This window comes from Dasypus novemcinctus, chromosome 5, assembly GCF_030445035.2.
Source record: "Dasypus novemcinctus isolate mDasNov1 chromosome 5, mDasNov1.1.hap2, whole genome shotgun sequence".
Taxonomy (NCBI): Eukaryota; Metazoa; Chordata; class Mammalia; order Cingulata; family Dasypodidae; genus Dasypus; species Dasypus novemcinctus.
In genome coordinates this window covers 151,520,408-151,542,208 of record NC_080677.1, presented here as the reverse complement: position 1 = coordinate 151,542,208, position 21,801 = coordinate 151,520,408, and the positions used below count along the sequence as shown (strand labels likewise).

The following is a 21,801-nucleotide window of genomic DNA, read 5'->3' as shown; positions in this document are numbered from 1 at the left end:
CCCTCACAAGGGGTAAAATTATTACAAAGTAATACAGTTTAAAAATAGCCAAGTAATACAGTTTAAAAATGCCTACCATTGAGCGTAATACAAAAAAAGGCGCCGAATTTTTTTGCTTGGCATGTGCGGTTAAAAACATGAGCCAGCACAACTCTAATCCCAATAGGTGGTGCCTACAATGGTAGACTGACTTATGTAGCCCAATTTAGGCATCCTTAATTGCAATTCTCAGTCCTGTAGCTGTGAACCCATTGTCACCAGGACCTCTGGAAGACATTCCTTTTAGATAAGGTGTGGAGCACTGAATGAGAGTGGGTCTTAATCCAGATTACTGTGAGGTTTATTACTAGAGGACCTGGAAGTCACAAAAGCCAGAAAGGAGAGGACATCACCATGTGACAGGACACAGAAATACCAGCCAGGGACCCCCAACGATTGCTGGTAGCCAGCACCAGAAGGCTACAGTCTTCGGGAAGAAAGCAAGCCTTCCCGATAACTTGATTTTGGACTTCTTGGCAGTAAACGGTAAGCCAATAAACTCCTTGTTTCAGTCAACCCATTGTGTGGTATTTGTCATAGCAGCTCTGGCAAACTAAGACACCTAGCTATAGCCAAAGAGTATTAATAAAAACAACAGAGCAACTAAGTCTGGAAGGTACTTTGGAGATCACAGAGTCCAGCTTCTTCCTTTTACTGTTGAGGAAACGAAACTCAGAAAGGTCTGGTACTCTTTCCACTATTTATGTTATTATAGTGTTGCACTTCAGCAAGACCTTCAGGTGTTTCTTTGATCGACTCTGTTAGTGATTGCTCAATTCCATGCTTCACACAGCATGCATATGGGTAATCTATCATCCAGTCACTATACAATCTGCCCAGAAGATAATTCCAGCAGCCAGCACTGCATTTCAGAAACTTACTGTCAACCTGTGTGGTCATTTAATGCTCATATTGATGAAACTACACAAGAAGCAAGATGCAATGTGCATACCGACTTTAGGACTGCCGAGCAACCAAAAGATTTGAAAGGTTTGCCTCTCTCCAGGCTGGGATATCTAATTGTGAGTCACTCACCCACTATTCCCCCAAAGAACATAGTGGCCTTTAAAACTTTTGCCTCCCGCCCCCCCCCCAATCAATGGTAAATATATAAATAGGAATTGTGCTGGCTAGTTAGAGGAAACCAGTTGCAACTTTCACATGAGTTTTGCTGGTGAAAATCCATAGTCTCATAAATAAATGCTCAGTTAAGTCTGTAATTTTTTGTGGTTTACACAGAGCAGGAAAAGCATATCCTGTCCAAATAGTTCAATGGCTTATGAACTGGGTGTAGTCTTTTCAAATAAGAGCTCCCAAAAAGAATTTAAATAGAGCTAAAGCAGGGTTATAGCATTTTGTCCAGTTCCCTTGATCATAGCTAGGTCTTATCTGATTGCAAACCACAGCATCAAATCTTCGGGTGTGGCTTCAGCTTTGAGATAATCGACCAGATCATTGTAACACAATTCTCAAAAGTTTCCTGGAGCTACAAAATCCAGGGTCCACTGGTCTCTCCACAACCCCGCATGGGAAGCTCCTTTTCCCTGTTTCCACAGTTCTTTGTACATACTTTTATTATTGCACTTCTTATACAACATAATTACATGCCTATCTCCTCATACTCTGAATGCCTAAAATGAGGGCTGAGTCACACTGCTGCGCAGAGAGCAGCTGTTCATAAGTGACTGTTTAAGTGAAAGATTACTGGTATAACTTGGTCCATGACTTTCATCCCAACCAAACAAGCTCATATGTAATCTCTAGATATGCCACCATCCAACCAGCTTCAGAACAATGCCTACTCTCCTCTTCTTCTAATAAAGCCTCAAAAGACTAGCCATGAGCCAACTCTAGTAATATGAGGAATGCCCCCTGTACTTGGTTTAGGTAGAATCAGTTTCTGGTCTGTTTTTCTGCTGTTATTGTCAGTGCTATTTGTGTCATTGAATGGATTTCACGAGCCTCTACAATGTCTGAAACCATAAACAAAAAACGAGTCCCATAAATGTAAATGACTTAGTCTTCCACAGTCACCATTATCATAAATCATGAATGGAAGTATCAGTAGCGATTCTGCTAGTTTTCTGCCTACTCGTTTTGGCAGAAGGACAAGGGGCATATGTTGGCTCTTGGCTCGTAACAGAATAAAGGCAGTGCCTGCACAAGTAACTATACACTGAAGTCATATTTGTTGCCAATTCTTTTCATATTCACAATCATTTTCTGGTGAATGTAATACAACTTATTTTCTAAATTGGGTGAAACAGCTAGTATTAAATCATTTATTAACTCTGGGTTTTGTAATCTCATTTTATAAAATCAAAACTACTAGCTCGGTTTCCTGCTTGAGCAAGTGGACTGCTTAAAATGATACTTGCACATCTGAGAATTCTTTATGCTTATTCTGAACATTCTAATTTAGATAATAAATTATCACAGAAACTCTTTTGGGGGTGTACTGATCTAACTAATTCCTTTGAATGCCAACTAATTAAAAATATTTAGCAATATGTGGCTTCATATGTAACAAACATAAGTTGTTCTTTTAGAGCATTACATTATATATACTTCAAACTAAAATTATTCAAGAGAAAAATAAAACTCTTTTGCTTTACTCTTCACCTATGCAGAAACAGTACAATTTTTTAATGCTTAAATAAATTGGCTACTTAATTTTAAATATATTTTATTCAAGGTCACTGATATACTAGTGGGATTTTTTTAAGCCATAAAACCAATCTCTGTATATTTAATACTAGCTTTTTAATAAGGTACATAAAATAGTTTTATTCCCTTAAAGCAAAAATACAGGAAAAATATTCACACAAACTATTTTTCAAGTAAGAAAAGTACTAGCAGTATATCTGGAATGAATGACTCACTCTATTGTGCTTATACAGTAAATTACAATATAATAACTAATCATAAACTGACATTTTGATAATTTACTATTTAAAATGCTTTATACATTTTGACTTTTTCCCCTTTAATTTTGCTCATCTTTACAGATTATTTGCTTTCCTTTTGTATATAGCCTGGACAAAGAAAGATGATCACCTTCTTCCAAACAAATGGAAATATTTTTCACAAACATTTCTGCTTGTTTAACCTGCTATATGCTCTGAACTACCAACTACTTTCCCAGATGATTACCTATAAGGACAGATATTTTCAAGTTTCTTTTTCTTAAGAAGGTATAGTGTGGAGCTGCCTATTTCTCTTTAATGCAGCACAGTCATTCTGCAATTAAGATATACCTAATTACCATGTTTTCAACAGATGCAAATGTAGCGCAATTAAAATTCTAGTCCAGGATACAAATTAAGCTACTCAGTTCTACAAGGTATCACGTTAGGTCTGGGTCACCAAGAAGTTTAGAAAAGATTGGGCACTTATGTGTTGGTGATTAGGGAGAAAATGACTGGGTTTCAATTAAAGCTAAAAGTTCTTTGGCTTTTGCCATAAATAAATGCTCACGTCTATCTACAGTCGTCAACATTTTATTGTAAGAAGGTGACTCTAAGCACATGGTCATAAGGCTCTAGTTTTTCCCCTCATGGGGAAGGGATGCTGCTGCTGGTATGGTGAGTAATGATCCCTGTGGGCTGCTTATCCAAAAAACATTTCTCCCTTTCTTTTTCCTAATAGGATTTTGATTTTGTTCAGGAATGCAGTCTACCTCTAGCATGTAAATTCATGATTAATTCTAAACTAACCTCTTGCTGCCATGCCCCTGTGAACTTGTAAATCCAAGGTTATTAGACCAAGAATGGCCCAATCAGACTCGGAGAGCTGGGCTGCTCCCTGCTGCTGGACACGAGCAAGAGGGTAAAAGGCCTCTGAGCACTGGAATTAGCTTCTCGATAAGCTGACGTGGGCAGAAGGGGCAGGAAGGTGATGGGTCTTTGATGGCACACTAGGCTGTGGAAACAACAAAGTGTGGAGCTGTCCAATCTGGAATTCAGCTATGCGAGACAATGTATTTCCTCATGGCTTGAGTTGGATTTTTATTAAATGCAGCTGGGAGCATCCTAACAGGTACATTGTATAAATCAAACTTTAGAGCAGGTATCAAATAAATCTTTCGCACTATCGATCACGTGTGTAGGATTTTGTAGCTAAATGCCATTTTAGGCAGCACTGACAACTTTGCTACGCTTAAACGGATTTGTTCAGACTTGTTACTATGTGTAAATGGCTAGTTTAATCAGTTTAAAAACAGAAATACAAAACTAAACATAATATTACTTTTTTGTTGGTTTTTTTAAAAAATTATTTTATTTATTTATTTATTTTAAAGATACATAGATCACACAATCATTCCACGAGTACTCTCCTCTAAGGGCAAGGCCCAAAGAAGGTGTGGTGGATTGAAGTGTACCCTCTGGTGTGAACTTGTTCTTGGTCTTGATGAGCATTTGGTGGGTGTAACAAGAGCTCTTTAGGATGTTGCCCCAGTTAAGGTGTGGCCCCACTGAATCAGGCTGGGCTTTATTCTGGATTCCTGGACTCCTTTATGAGTACAGGGAAAGCCAGGTGGAGAGAGAAGCCAAGGGGAGCAGCCGGAAGCATGAGAGCCAATGGAACAAGAGGAGAAAGGAGAAGGTGGTGCCATGAACACCGCCATGGGATGGAAAAGCCAAGTAACCCTAAGCTTGGGGGCCAGCCAGAAGATGTGGACCCCAGGAGGAAGCCAGCTTTCTAGCCTCTGAAACTGTGAGCCCATCAATCCCTGTTGTTGAGCCAACCCATTGTACAGTGCTTGTTTTGGCAGCTGGGAAACGAAAGCAAAAGGGATATTTGTTGACTGAATGACCAAGGGACTGAACAAATAACCAATCATATGAAAAATTACAACATTGCTCACTATTTATAAAGAACTACCCTTGGTATTAGGAATACCTAAAAATAGAAACACAAGATTCTATTATTAAAGATTCAAAGGATAGAATATAAAAATTCTCCATAGGTTGACTCAGTCCATCTTTATAAACTATCTCCTTAGAACAAAACTTAAAAATGACTTCCCAAGGCATTAATAATGGAAAATTTCACACTTAGGAACTCCACTGATCACACTACCCATGGATATTGATAAATGTTAAGAAAGAAACAAGGTAACAGAAGTAAACGAGGGCTGGATTTACAGGCACTGCAAAGTTCAGAGCAGAAATCCAGAACTTCGAGGACATAAATATTATTTTTGCTTTTTATGTTAATTGAATATTTTGTCTTTGGGAAAGGATGAAAGATGTAGGAAAAGAACAGCTAGTGATACAGATGGTGTCAAATAACAGGATCTGCCTTTCTGGACTCTGACTTCTAGCATTAGAATGAGGAGCTCTTGGCAAAGAAAAAATTTAGCTTTTTCTGAACATGAAAAAAAACAGACATACAAAGCCGGCTGAAACAAGAAGACTAAAGAAGGTTTTATACTAAAATATGGGATGGGAATAATAAAGTGATGAAGAAGAACTGAAAGTAAGACAGAGAAAAAAGAAAAAAAAATATGAAGAAGCCAGGTGATCAATTATCAGTGATATTAGAGATTTCAGCATCTGGAGGAAAGATGAAATAGATAATTCCTAAGACATACTACTCTTAAAGTGTATTTATTTCATTAAACATACACACACAACTCTCAATTTATGTAAAGGGCAGGGTTGGGTAGAGGGATCATTTTTCCAAAGAATTTAAGACTTATTATCACAAACCATTCTTTACTTTTACTTTACATTCTAAGATTTTCCTTAGTCCATCCCCCCAAAGTAGGGGGGTACAGTACTTCTGGGGATAGTGACAAAATGCCAACTCCATTATACCTCAGTTCCCAAGAGAATGCGTAGAATAACACAATGAGGGCATCCCCTTTAATTTTCTGAACTGTTGCAAATTTGCTTTTGACATCCAATTGATTTTTACCTTCACATGATGGTCCATAATGAATGTTATTTTCTGTCCACTGGGGAAAATGTATAGTAAAGATGAAGGCTTTCCTTTCAACCATTTTGCTGAATGGACTAGTTACATAATCAAAATGGTAGCACTCAAAACCCTACTGTTCGAGTGGCCACTAAATATTTTATCTTAACCATAGTCAGAGCTTGGTGACCCAATGTATGTTTTAATAACATAAAAAATATTACTTATTGTGTCAAGGAAAGACATTTCATGCCACTGTTTGGACCCCTTTAACTGAACAACAAAACAACAAAATATATGCACGTGATGAAAAACCGAATGGCTAGCAATGCTGTACCGATTTTGCTATTTTTGAGATGTCTGCCCCCCCAATTGCCAGTGTTCCTAACCACCAAGTCATACAATCTAAACTGGGGGATCCCAAAATTTTATTTGTGATTTTTAAAAAAATGCTTTAGACTAAAAGTCTCAGAACATTTTTTTATAATCAGGGCTTTAGAAAGTAAAAAGAAAACCACCAGATTTGCTTGGAGAAAATTTCAAGAAGGAAGATGACAGTCTAATGCTCACAGATTGGAGGCAAGGAGAAAAGTTAGGGGACAGTAAGAAAATATCATTTGTGGAGAGTACACATTCTGGGCAAGAGTGAACATGGAGGCTCAAGGAACTGTGAGGATAGGCATGTGATTACAGAGACTTTTGCACAAATCTAGAGATGGGAGGACCAGGCAAGAGAGTCTAACAATGACTTCAGATATTAGATAATGAGGATTTGGGCTAGATTGGAAAGAAGTGTCAAAGTTATGAGATTTCATGGGGAAATCCAAGAAAACATGGTAATGGAATGGTTACAAAGTGAGAGGATGATTCCAAGTTTCTGAGCCTGTTAGTGCTAATGAGAGAAATCACATCTTAATCATCCATCTTTATGTGTGAGGTGCTAAGCAAGTAAACGCAATTTCCTTCTTTTCATTGGCATTGCCAAGCAACATTATTTATCTGAATTACTGCATTACTTTCATAGAACTGATCTTCCTGCCACCAACACTGCTACTTACCACCCATCCATGGCAACCCATGCTCTACTCTATGATCCCAACAATCAGCTCTTTTACTTGAAATTCATCAAACGCTCCTTAACATCCTTAGTATAAAAGGCAAATAATTAAAATATGGTTGTCTGAGATCTGGTCTCTGGCTACATCTTTTTTTTTTTTTTTTAAGATTCATTTTATTTATTCATCTCTCCCTACCCCCTTGTTGTATACTTGCTGTGTCTGTTTGTTTTCTTTGTTTCTTTAGGAGGCGCTGGGAAACAAACCCGGGACCTCTGATCTGGGAGGGAGGTACCTAATCGCTTGAGCCACCTCTGTTCTCCACTTTCTTATATCTCTCATCATGTTTTTCTGCTTGTGTTTCTTGTTGTGTCATCCTGTTGTGTCAGCTTGCCACGCCTGCTCATTGCACCAGCTCGCTGTCTTCTGTAGGAGGCACCAGGAACTGAATGACAGACCTCCCATGTAGTAGGCGGGAGCCCAGTCGCTCGGGCCACATCTGCTTCCCTCTGCCTATACCTTAAACCTCACTCCTCCTCACTGCACTCTCCTTTACACCATTCACATGAACCAAACAGAATCATGGCAGTCCTTGCTATAAGAAATGATCACTCCTTGCTCCACCCATCCCCTCTGCACCCAGCTTAAGACCACTTAGTGAACAGGACTCAATTCAAGCAAGACCACCCTGAAAAGCCTCCCTCCCTCTCCTTCCCACTCCACCCAGATTCCGCACAGACTGAAGGCACCCCACCCTCTGTTCCCATGGTAACATGTGCTTTTGCCTAAAGTGGCCCTTAGCACACTTCTCAAGTGCTGGTGTACCCCTGGGCTGCACCACCCCCAGACCCCTCAGGAACTAGAGCCTAAATGTCAGATTTTAGTTGCCATAACTCCTTGAATACTTCAAAGTAGATTTAGTATAATGGTCTTATAATTTCAGAGTTTAATATTCTAGACAAATCATATAACTGAGAATCAGAAGATAAGCATTCTAAGATTCAGTGCCTAAAAGATCTATGATCTTAATCAACTATTTAAAAACTTTTCCCTCATCTAAAAAAATGGCTAGAAATGAGGATTCAATATTTCAAACACTTCAGATAAGACTTTTCATTGAAATTTTAGCTTAAGTCACTTCTAAATTAGGAAAAAAAAGGACTAGATTAGCTATTTCACTTGCACACATCCACATTGTATTCAGAAACTTCCTAAAAATTATACAAAATTCCTTTGTTTAAACTGCATGTGACTCTTTTGTATAAAAATTGGCATAAAATAATAGGAAAGGTTATTCTTATTCATTTCAGAACTAATAGTTTTATAGACAAATAATATCCAATTATCCATTAAAAAAGAATGACAATACAGGAATTCTTTTACAAAGTATTTTGCCTTTGAAACCCAGATCCTGAATTCCTTCACAGTAGATTTGCTATAATGTAATGACTTTTGCCAAAGATAAGAATAGATCTGGTTTGCTTAGTAAGAATTATTTATGCTCACATAGCTGTGATGAATAGTAGCTGAAAGTGTACAGAGTGCTAAGAAAAGAAAACATGGGTTATGAAATGTAATATGCTATTTTATGCTAATAAAACAAAATAATAATTCCCTTGGAGGCGCTCATATGAGCTGATTTAATAAAGTCAAATTAGTTTCTTCAAATCTTATACTGCTAGCCTGATTTAGGTATATTTTAGAACAATGTTTTTTTTTCTTTTCTCCTATAGAAGAAAGCTGTATAAGAAAGCAGGTAAGCTACTCAAAAGTAGTATCTCCATGATTTCAAGGAAAATATATTTTTTCACATTTAAAATTCTAAATTGGCTAAATCTTAAAATCAATATGCTCAAGTAATAGGACAGTATTTGGTTTTGCTGTGTTTCGCTTCCCTGACCCCAACAAAAAGCGATTACTAAATTGACGGTAAGGCCTGCAATTGTTGGCAACTTTTAATTGGGGAATTAGGGGATTATACACTTTTCAAAAAGAAAACAAAGCAACGCTGTGGTGTGCATTTCCTGGGAAGCAAACAAAACTGATTTATTACGGGGGACGCGGAAGCTGCTCGCTGCGAGCCAGGCAGGGCACTTAATCTGCATAGAAGAGGCAGCAGATTGTAAACGCCCCGACCTGTCAGGCACAGGTACTGCCTGGGAGATAATGGGTCCCAGAGTACAAAGCTCCAGCTTGATCCAGACACACACACACAACGCGGAGAGGCCAGATGGACGGAACGCGAGACAAAAACGCTGGCTTCTGCCATCTCCACAGGAGGAACGTATGTGTTCCAGGAGATGACAGATCCCAGATCCCTCCCCAGTCCCGCGGCCCCACGGCTGTCCCGCCGCCGCCCCTGCTGGGAAGAGGCAGGCCTGCTCAGAAAACAAGCCCCTGGTGAAGGGCTCCATCCCCTCGACAAAAGCAAGGATAAAACTGTGCCCCTGCCTGAGTCCGTCTCATCTGTCAAGAGGAAAAGTGCTACGTGGGACGGGAAACGAGAGATGAGAGGGTACAAGGAACTCTGCCCTCGACTTCCGACTTCCGGCGCGGGAAGCTCCTCGGCGGCAGCCCGCGCTCGGCCCGGCCTGTCCTGTGAGACTCGCAGGCCGTCCCGCCGACAGCGGTCTCCTTTCAGAGCAGCATTCAGAGGAGAGGCGGCGCCCGGCCTGCCTCGGGAGGTGACTGAGTCCCGCCGCCGGCCTGTGAGGAAGGGCCGCCGCGGCAGAGGCGCCCGGCCCAGGCCCCAGCAGGACGCCTGACGCGGGAGGACGCGGGAGAGGACGGCGTCCACGGCTTCACGTGGGGCTCAGAAGGGCACGGCTGTTCAGGAAACCGAAGGGCCAGCTCACCGGCCAGCCGCACTTCCCACGTTGTGGCGGCATGAGGGAGCCTTCCGGCTCTAGCCACACGTGGAGGTCCCCTCTCACGACCCCCAGCGGTGACGCCACCCTCCACGGACTTTTTTTCCCCTTCCTTAAGAGAAGCAAACACGCTGACAACAGAAGCGGATAAAGAAGAAAGACGCAGCAAATAGACACAGAGAACAGACAACCGGGACAGGGGTGAGGGGGAAGGGGAGGGGAATAAATAAATCTTTAAAAAATTAAAAAAAAAAAGAGAAGCAAACATATACAGTTTGCTGAGGGACAGAAGGTGTAGGGCAAGGAAGTTCCGGTATAATAAAAATGCCACTCCATCAGGTCATGCATCCCGAAAATCTCTTGGTCTCTCTGTCACACACACACACAAACAAGCACACACTGGTGGTATGTGTGCCTTCGCTTGCCCACGTAACCATTTAACAAACATCCGTGAGTCCTGTGATTTGCCAAGTCCTGTGCCAGTGCTGGTGACACAGGAGGGAGTAAGGCAGACATGGTGGGCTCTTCCTTCCTCAGTTTACAAAAAGTGAGAGAGCTTAGCAGGCAGTTTTTAGGTAGGGAAGTGAATGGGTATTAGGGGTTGAGTTGTGTCCAACCCCCTATCCTCATCCCCTCCCCCAAATACATGTTCAAGTCTAACCCCCAGGCCAGTGAACGTGACTTATCCAGAATTAGGGGCTTGACGATGGGCTTAGATAAAATGAGGCCAAACTGGACTAGGGTGGGTGCTCATCCAACAAGACAAGTCCTCATAAGAGGAGGAAAGTGGGCACAGACAGACCCAGGAGGGCAGAAGGCCACACACGGAAAGAAGATGGCCCCGTCTCAGAGACGAAGGTAAGCACCAAGCCAAGACACCAAGGACTGCCGCCACTGCCAGGGCCAAGGACAGGTTCTTCTCTACAGGCTTCAGAGCGAGCACCGTCCTTCCAACACCTCGATTCCAGACTGAGCTTCCAGAACTGAGAGAATAAATGTCTTTTAAAGCCGCCCGGTCTTTGGTACTTTGTTACAGCAGCCATGGTAAAATCAGATAAGGGGTATAAAGAATTATAGAATTTCACAGTTGGACCAGAGCATCCCAAACTTTCCCTTAAAAAATGCAAGTTTTGTTTAAGTTAAAACGTATGAAGAATTCTAATAAAAGGGATTTTAAAAAAGAAACAACTATTGAAGCAAAACACTGGTGGCAACAGGATGAGTGAGGAAGCTGGTAGTCTTTCTGAAGTCTGCCGGCCCTGCCCCTACCTCCTATCCCTCCTCCACCAAAACCACTGAGGAAACTGCTGGCTACAGGTCACAATGATCTAGTTATTCACATCTTCAGATTTATAAGTGAAGAAATTAAAGCTCAAGGACTTCCCGTGGGTTAGTCGGGAGAATCTAGACTAGAATGGAAATCATTTGTATCTCAGTGCCGTGCTCATTCCACTCTATTCCACTCAATTTCAAAATTCAAATTGTGAAAATATGAAATTTACAATAGATGCCATTCTTTTGCCATATCCAGAGTTTAGCAGACAGGTCTGAAAAAAATAAGTAAAAGTAGAGTTTTTGAAAAGTATGGTATCTTACGGCTGTAGGTATAACACATCAAATGACATAAATGCCTTGGCCAGCTCTTACCCATAATTTTACCTTTGCATTTTCTATTTGTCTATTTGAGTCCTTAATGAAGAAGTCTTAATACACTTAAATCTGTTATTTCCAATTAGATTAAAAAAAAAATGTATATTGGTACAAGTTGAGATGTCTACACTGATGGGGAATTCTGGAGGTGATACCTATAGAATTAAGAATATTATCTTGTACTAACCTGTATTCCGTCTCCATTTTAAAGTGGTGACATATTATAGGAGGAAACTTTATTTTATAAATAAGGGAACTAACACTTTAACCAGAACAAGAAAAAAGGTCAGAAGCATCATAAATTGTAGAAGCTTAAAAAAAAAAAAAAAGAAAATTATTAAGGGGTTGAAATACTGTATCTCTTTTCAATCTATACCCAGGACAGACAGAGAGAAGAGGTACAAGAATTAGGGTTTTTACCCAGGAAGGGATGCACATGTAATATTGCTAGGATGGTAAGGAAACATCATTAAAACAGGAGAAAACTTATATGCTTCTCTGACTCAGGTTCCTGGAGACTAGGTCTGGCAGTAAAAAGAGGAAATATGTTCTTCATTTGGCAAGAAGGGGCTGCATATATTTGAAATCATTGGCTGGTCAGAGTGAAGAAACTGTCCAGATTTAGAGAGAGAATTAGGCAGGGGAGGGAGTCAAGAAGGGAGCAATCATTTTCCTAAGTCTAGCTCTGCATGTTGCATTTTGGCAAAAAAATATTCACCTTTCCTAATACCTTATATGTTACTGGCAAACATTATGAAGTTTTGCTTTCAATTTCCTCAGGACTCGATCTTTTTTATTTAAAATTCCTCTCCCTCACCACAATCTTCCTTAGCTATGTGTGATAGGAGGGGTCCACCCAGTTAAATTGCAGAAATTTATAATCAACCAAATCCACATAGATTATCTCCAGTCTCTGCTTTAACTTTAGGCTTGTGACCTCCTACCTTTTTCACAAAGATTGAGAGTGACAAAATACTGCTTTCTTAATGTGTCTTGTTCCATAGGTAGAGTCACAGCCGAGGTTAAAAAACCAAAATGTAAATTAGTAGTTGTAAACAAACTAAATTAGTGAACAAATTTTACTATTAGGACTCTTAACCCCTTTCTCTTCTAAGTAAATACTCTAGTAGAGTTTTTATTTTTAAATAGAATGAATATTTTTATACCATAAATGTTTAACTCTAAAGAGAACTTGTTTGAAGTGTATATTTGTACATATCTATAAATGCAAATTTTTTCTCATTATACCATAGAAAACATATTGCTCACTCAATTAACCTTTGGCTTCCAATAATATTGGCTTAAAATAGTTTTCAATTTGGCAGTATATGCACACATACACAAACACATCTTGCTTCTCTCATTGAAGGAAAGCAAAAATAAATCTAAAAACAAAATCAAGAAAAAAAAAGGTAAGCTTATAAAATCATAGACTAGTATGTTTATTCATTGGAGACATCACATCATGAACATACTATTCACCAGTGATTTTCAAACGTTTATACCCAAAATCATATTAAGGACTCCAAATATCATTTTTAATGTGGGTTATATTTATCAATATTTTCAGATAAAACTGAGAAAATTCTCAAGTATTTATTAATACATAAAAAATAAACCAATTTCATGTTAACAGAAATATTTTTATGAAAACTAAATAGTGAGAAAAATGACTGTTCTAAATTTTTGTAAATCTTTTTAGTATCTGCCTGAAAAGACAGATTGTCATATCTACTTCGCATTCAACCTATTATAATAGCACATGACATAGATTGCTTAGAAAACTACACTACTTGTGAGAGAATGAGAGTAAAAGGCAAATAATACCTTAGTATTTCTATGGAAATAGTTTTGATCTCATGGATCCCCATAAAGGGTCTTGGGAATCTCCCAGGATTGACTGGAGCACACTTTGAGAACCACTGCTGTGTACAGCCATTTATAATTGCTATTCTTTCAGTCATTATAAACTTACAGGTCTCCATGCCTTCATCATCATCATCTACTGCAGGTTTGTCGTAAGACTTGTCAATTGCAGCTCGGAAACTCTCGTTGCATCCCCTTCCTCTGATTATCCGTGGTCGGGGGCGATGGAAAGGAATATCCCCATTCAGGGTCACCTCAGCCACTGCTGTCTGCAGACTCTCTAAAGAGCTTGACTTCTTCAGGCCCAGGGAAGGCCCCACATCTCTGCTGGGGGAACCTTGGAGGTTTACAAACACAAAAGGTTAGTTAGAATTATTGGCAAAAAAATTACATACCTGCATATCTACAAATTATGGAAAACTTCAAGAACGTAATTACAAAATTATTTGCTCAATGATGAGTTATAAGAATGGAAAAGGAAGTCAAAGAGTAAATAAAATAACAGCAACTCATTCTAATTTTTCTTAAATTTATATTAGATTTGTTCTATTTTCCCTATCTTCAATTAAAAAAAACATTTAAAATACTAATTGTAAAAACATTTCTTAAAAATATCTTATTTACTTTTCTGAAAATCAAAACCTTTACCTTTATGTTAAAAAAGTCCCTTTATGTATAGAACTTAGTAAGTAAAAATAAGTTGTTATTCTCCATTTTTAGCCCAATGGATTAAGTTTTACAAATAATTTTGCTCCAAAATAATCTAAAAGAGCCAGAATAAGGCAGAAGCTCATTTGAAAGGAAGAGATGATGAGTAGGCTGACATAAGCAACCAATAGGGAGTGTTTTTAACTTAATTGAAAACATTTTTTGACAGTTTAAAATTATTTACAATGGAAAGTAAATATTCATTGAGCTTTGCCAAGTGTCTTTCTAACTATGGTGATGATTCACACCCCTCAATAAGAAACAACATCACAAGAGATTATATGTCACGATACAATTACAGCAATGTGGTACCAGGTAGAAATGAAATTCTGAGAAAATATTAATGTTCTATGGAAAGAGCAATACAGGATTTGAGTAGAAAGAAGTTACATCCGGGCTTTCTCTAAGAGAGAGGTAAAAGAGGGGAGACTAAAGAGCTGGATAGGTGTAGTTATATCTCAGGTCTTGGAAAAACAGGTGATAAACAGATGGAAGAGGAATAGGCAATTACCAGGAAGATTTCACTAGGATGGCAGGTGAGGATTCAGGGAATTAAAATCTTGGCTCTACTTTTGAGGATCTAGAGCAGGAAATGTGAGATAGTGCCAAGACTACCAAGCCTATTGCCAAGGCAATCAAAACTGATTTCTTGGGGAGCGGATGTGGCTCAAACGGTTGAGCACCTGCTTCCCATATGGGAGGTCCTGGGTTCAGTTCCCGGTACCTCCTAAAAAACAAAAAAACAAGCAAAACAAACAACAAATCCAACTCAGGGGAGCCAATGTGGCTCAGTGGTTGAGTGCCAGCTTCCCACATATGAGGTCCCAGGTTCAAGTTCTGGTCCCTGGTACCTAAAAAAAAACAAAACCAAAAGAACAAACAAAAAAACCTGATTTCTTTAACAAGGTGAGGCAGACTCATCCATCACTGCCTTACTAGGCACTCAGAGAGAGACTAATTTAGCCTGTATAGAACAGAAATACCAGCTTTGAACTACCACCAGGGCAATACAAGCCATAGAATAGTTCCTCACTTACACTGATAAAAAACAGGTGGAAAAAAAAATGGGCGAAGAGGGAGATCTGAATAAGTTCATCATCAGGCCACACATGGAGCAAGAATACAAGAGTAGCCTTGTCATGTTATTACCTAGCACACGAATAGTTATGACATGAGTTCTCCATGCCTCAGAGGATAAGGCAGGACAGAAATTAAATTGAGAGAATCAAAATAAGAATCATCTTTTTAAGTTTCCTTCATTTTATATCTTTCCCCAAATTTTCACAATGGGGTAGCAGTTTTAAGTTAAAGTAAATATGTTGAAGTATAATATAGGCAGAAATATGATTGCAATGAAGAAATATTCTGTAATTTTTTTTTCAGAAAAAAGGAGAATTTACTTAGCTTTCACAATGGAGATTTCTATATATTTGATGATTTTATGATAAAAGTTCACATGAAATATTTCTTTCAAGGATAATCAATCTTATTTTTTTCTCTTGATACTTTTTGACAAGTTAGTTTACTACGTGCTCATAAAAGTCATGTCACAGGAAGGAAAATGAATTTCAATCCAAACAACTAAATAAAAAGTAAGAAGTCGAGGAATCAAGAAGAATGGGGATAGATCTTCCCTGGACATGGACATTTAGATACCTTTGTTCTTCCTAGAATTAGGAAGGTAGTTTTCTAAATAAATTATATCTATCAATTTTCACAATTTAGCAACTGGATTTGGATTCTATAAACATTATTAGGCAAATAGGTTGTGCTTGCTTGGGTACATAAAGACATATATATCACTAAGTAATAAATACATATATGTAAGTGACGTTTTCATGATTATTGGAAGTAAAAAAATGGGAAAAACATGTATATATCCCTTTAGGAAAGGCTAGCTAGATTTGACTTAATGTACTCAAAGCACTGAAAGCTTTATAAATGAACTTCAGAGATGGCATGGGACTACTTATTAAAATTGAGTGTCCCTCAACTCCCATTCCAAGGAACAGAGAGCATCTGCAACTGCAAGCAAGAGAGATCCATCCAGCTGCCCCATGGGGTCTAAGTCCCCTCTCAATTAGAGGCAGAGTGGGCATCACTATCCCCAAATCCTCAAGATTGGGGAATGAACAATGGACTAAAGTAGAATTACTATTTTTCTACTATGGACTTATTGTTATTCTAGGACTGTAAGAACTTTTATCACTGATGTGAAGGCAGTGGTCGCCAGAGGTTCTTAGGGAAGGGAGAGGGAAAAATAGGTGTAATATGGGGGCATTTTCCGGACACTGGAATTCTCCTGCATGACATTGCAATGATGGATACAGGCCATTATACATTTTGTCATAATTTACAAAATTGCATGGGACAGAGTGTAAACTATAATGTACACTATAATCCATGCTTAGTGGCAATGCGTCAATACATGTTCGTCAATTGTAACATGTACCACACTAATGAAGGATGATGTTAATGGGGGAATGTGTGGGAAGGGGGGGGCAGGGGGCATATGGGAGTCCCCTGTAGTTTTTATGTAACATTTATGTAATCTAAAGTTTCTTCAAAATAAATAAATAAATACATTTTTTTAAAAAGTGGAGTTGCAAACCAAAACGAAGGAAAGAATGAAAAATTGAGTATCTCTGAGCAAGTTTGAGATGAAAACACAATGGTAAAAATATCACTAAATAAGGGGACAACAAACTACAGTCATTGGCCAAATATGGAAAATTTTACTGAAACAAAATCATGCCCATTTGTTTACACATTGTTCAGGGCTCCTTTCTCACTACAACATCAGAATTAACAAACAGACCATACCGCCCACAAAGCCCAAAATATTTACTCTGGCCCTTTCCAGAAAAAGTTTGCTGATCCTTGATCTATAACAGCAATATCATACTCTGAAGTATTAAAACTGTGCCAGAAAATTTAACAAAGGTTTTGTTAAGTGATATATTAACATACCCTAAATTATGGTTCCTGAGATGCCTAACATTATAGAAACTTACCATTTACCAGTAATGAATAATTGAAAATGCCTTCTCTAAAGTATGGGCAAAAGATTATTATATAGTTTTATTTACGTGCAAAAAAATCAATATTTTAATTTTAAAACAATATTTTAAAGCTCTTAATATAAATATTTTGGGTCATTAGTATACTTTGTATATTTTTATTTTTTGAAGGATTAAACAATTAAGAACTCAGGTCTCTTCTTGTTTGTGCTTTTTTTTCAGAAAGTTTACCACTCAAACTATCATACAAGATCATTAAATCCAGAAATAATGGGCAAAATTATAATCAAATTATTTCCCTACATCTATTTTTCTACTACTGTCTACTAATATCCCTCTCCTTAAAAAAATAAAAATAAAAAAAAATGGAAGATGCCTTTGCAAGGGGCAAAGAGAAATGGAATTCAATTTTCATTATGAAAGGCTTAAGGAGAGACAGATGATCTGTGCTAAAATGCCATTACAACTCTACCGAAAACCTTTGAACTATATTGTAAAATCAAATATTCTTGGAAATTCAAGCAAAGTGAAGAAAAATAAGTGAAAATTTGTTCCCTGTATAATATTGGGAGAGGAAAGAGATCTACTTTAGATATTTGATTCATAGAGATTTAAAAATAAGACCCAAGGGAACTTTGGATTCTGTGTCAGAAATTTTTGCCCCAAGTTTTTTCAATGTAATTCAGTTAGATTGCATATTGTGGGGGAAAAAATGCTTTTTAAAAATCTGGCATCTAACATTTAAAAATAAATCATTCAATTAGATTATTAAGATTGCCTTAATGCCATGAGAATTATCTATGATTGCAGTTAAAATTTGGGTGTCATTAGTTTTTAAAAATGCAATAAATTGTTCCTTTCTTTTCAATCTTTCACCCAGTTGGTATAGTACATAAAGTCATGCCTTTTAACCTGGGCAAATCAACGTGGTTTCTTTAATGAACTTTGGCTTTGTCACGGGTTACTTCCTTGAAAGTAGTGAATACCGTTAACTCCAAAAACTAATCGCCGTATACCTATGTAAACTATCAAGTAATGTTTTTCTATAAACCTACTTCAGAATTTCAGAATTTTACATTTGAAAAGGGAAATAACTACTTAGTAGAGGCAGAGACTATAGTTAATTGCCTCGCGGTACATTACTTCTATGATTGATCAGATGTAATGTTTGCAATCTATCATTTACTCTACAGAATATGATAACATGGCCATGTCTACAATAATCTTTACATATGTATGTGGGGTACACACTTTTCAAGCAGGTTAAAACGAATTACTACTGCAGGTTAAACAGGTGAATTGAAGATAATTAGTGCCAATTGCTGTAAGTACATCATACTGGACCTAGAATAATTAAAACACTATTCCAAATTTGCAATAATAAATCATAAATGCTCAATTGCACAAAGCACATTATTTTAATTACACATAAAAACTTTCCTCTGATTGTTTTCATACAATAACACAAAAGGAAAAACCTACCATAATTTTAGTTCAATAGAATTCATTGTTTCTAAGGAATAATTTAGGCAGCATTTTAGAAGCAAGCATTAAATAGTAAAAAGGCTTTAAAATAGGATCACAAAGTTAAGATAAGGAACAATACTCATTATATAGCCAAATCCAACTCAGGTTAAGTATGAGCTAATTTTTGAATGCAAAAAAAAAAAAAAAACACTAAGGTTTCTGAGTTACTAATGATAGCAACACCAGATGCTGTCCTTCTGTGAAAATATTTATATTTGTACTATTAATCTTCAAATCAAAAATCATCAGATTGAAGATCATTTCTTGGATGTTAATCTAGAAATCAAATAGACTTAAAAATTTACAGGTCTATGATAAGAGATCATGTTTCCAGGATTGTGATTTTAAAAAAAAGTCACGAACATTCCTGCATAAATATAATGAAGTAAGAAAATCTAGGCTGTTTTAGGATTTTTGAAGCACGACACTATAGTTCCATCTAATATATTTTACAATGTCAAATTTCTTTTACATACAATTTTTCTGTTCTTATACAATTTGATTTCCCACAATGAAAACATCCATGCGAGATTGGGATATTTATGTTTACATGCAATATGACTGACAGCTCTATAATTGTGATAAGCTCCTTGGCCCGCGGTTTCTATGGCAACAGCCTAACTGTCCATTCTTACCTGCTTTCTGGTCATCCACTGTACTGAGTTTAGTCTCGTCAGCTACTGTTAAAAGGTAAATGTAGAATGGTTAGCCCAGTTAGTCCCCACAGCCCAACATGCTTACTATTCCCAGGGCTTTTCAGTTAGGTGACAATTCTCAGGTAATATTTCATGCAAATAATATAAAACATCAGGCAAACGTTCATAATCACAAAGAGAAAAAAAAAAGCAGTGCCTCCATGCAATATGCCAGTCATTTCATCTCACAGGCACGTGGGTTATTTATATGTTAGCATATCATCATTAGCCAAGGCAAGTCATCGCCAAATTTTTCTTTTACGCATGTGATAAATTAATGCTTTTAGTCTTGAAGTACAAACAGCCACCAGAGAACAGCATAAATAAGTTACAGTTGATTAACAAAGGATTTTGAAATCATTCAATTTAATTTATGTACTATTTTGGTGGATTTGGATTTAAAGAGAGATACTACCTGATTGGTGTTTGATTGAAAAACTGATTATTTTCCTCATCTCATTTGCTTCCAAATACTTTCCACAATAAATATGCTCTCCAATTATTACTTCAATTAAATGCCTTAATTATCAACACATAAGCATTTGTATTAAATAAACTTAAAGAATAGCAATGAAAGGAAGATATCATGAAGTAACCACATTCTAGACATGGATTGAGATAATGGTTTCTCTCCAAAATTTTTCCTTCTTTAAAAATCCCACAGCCTACCAAATGTTATCTCAATGAAATTCATTTAAACAGTCAACATGTTCAAACTTATCCTATTTCTTTATACAGATACATGATTATAGCGTGATATGCACATGTGTTTGTTTCTTTTCTCATAAGAAAACACATATATTAACATATTGCATAGAATGTAAACATGCCACTTATGAGTAATATGGTATCTCAAACTCAAAGAAATACAATTTTTTGCCAAATGGCCACATTTCACATTTATTTCCTCTTATTTCTTAAAGTAAACAGACGTGTGTTTGGGACCATCAATTTTATCTTGAAAGCATCTAAACCTTATTTAGATAAAGATTCATGGAGATTGTACTCACTACCTAAATCCATGCTTTTTGATTTTCGCGTTTTAACGAAATCCAATTGACTGGCATCTGAAAATTGCTTTGTGCGTTTTTCTGACATACTCTGGCGTCCAAATCCTTCTCGTTGAAAAGCAAGAACTGGATCAACATCTGGACTCAAAGAGCTGTTATGAAAAGAAAGATAAATAGAAAAATATTTCTTAAAAACAGAAGACACCAATTTAGCAAATTTCACATACATCTGCGTGAGACTGTGTATGTATATGCATATTCCTTATAAAACCTTAAATTAATACAAATATAGTACATTAAAAAAAAAGTGTGGCTGTACCGGAGGTGATAGAAACATACAAAATCAATTTAGATTTACAGTACTTCTTTTCCATGTGAGCCTTTCCTTCTCTACTTCCCTCCCCAATTTCTTCTATTTGATAATACATTGTTATTTTTAAAAATGGGCCTCATACTTTCAAGACACTGGAAGAATTGAATATTGGAGGACTCCTGCTGTACCATATATAGAAATATGAGGGGCAAACAAGTGACAACATGAATCTCAGCTGAAGTTTTAAAAAGGATGTCTTTTGGCCCTTTCATATATCCCTGTGTTGTGTTTCAAGGGGGAAAAAAGATTTTTAAAAATCCCTTTAAGGCTGACTTCATGAGGATATAGGTTCTCCGTAATATTTAATCAAGTGAGAAGAAATATATTGATATCAAGGTCACAAAAATAAATAAGAAAAGATCCCTGGTTCTTTACGAGTCTATAAGAAAAATAATAAACCAGAAATATGAAAGAGATGCTGTGGTTGCACAGATGAACCGGCACAGTGGCTTATGCAGATAAGTTTATAGTGAATAATCAGTAACAAGAAAAATTTTGATTTGCTTCTCAGGTAACAGTGGTGGAGAAACTCTGAATTGTTCCATTTTCTTTAGTCCTGTTTGTAAAAATCTGTGAACATTTCTTAAAGCTCAACCAGGTGTTAGGAGCACAGTCCATACTATGAAAAGGGATTTTTCATGTGTTAGGCACACCATGCACATAAATTCACTAGCTTTCCTAGATCAGAGTGGAGCCCCGCTACCTACCTGGCACATAGTAGGACATCCTCCATGGCTAACTAACCAACCAGCCTGAGAATGAGATGGTGCCATCTCAGATTTTTTAAACTAATTTTCTGTCTTCTGAATTATGGAGTCATTAAGATTAGAATTTGCTGTCCCATATTTCCCCCCTTAAAAACATTATTGTCAATGTTCCCTAAATCAATTAATGGATTGAAAAGAGCATGTGCTATTAGTTAACAAATTAAAAGTTTAGCCATTTGACATATTTAGCCTTTCACAATTGTGCAGAGAACTGTAAACAACACAATTGAAAATGTCAAATGAGTTTGTGAGTTAATAAGAGTCTTTAAATAACTAAATATTCTTAAATCATGCCATAATTA

General features: G+C 37.3%; 1 protein-coding gene across 10 annotated transcripts in view; it reads right to left on the bottom strand.

Moving 5' to 3' along the window:
* PARD3 (par-3 family cell polarity regulator) overlaps positions 1–21,801 on the bottom strand; it is a 669,864-nt gene that overhangs the window by 197,639 nt on the left and 450,424 nt on the right. For 4 of the 10 annotated variants that reach the window (XM_058297689.2, XM_071215434.1, XM_058297690.2 and 1 more), the window contains 3 exons: positions 20,360–20,511; positions 19,290–19,334; positions 13,509–13,736 (listed from right to left, as the gene is read on the bottom strand). In XM_058297689.2, coding sequence (XP_058153672.1) covers positions 13,509–13,736; positions 19,290–19,334; positions 20,360–20,511 — 425 coding nt within the window. The remainder of the gene's footprint in view (positions 1–13,508; positions 13,737–19,289; positions 19,335–20,359; positions 20,512–21,801) is intronic. The other 6 variants (XM_058297693.2, XM_058297694.2, XM_071215435.1 and 3 more) reach the window with 2 other exon arrangements.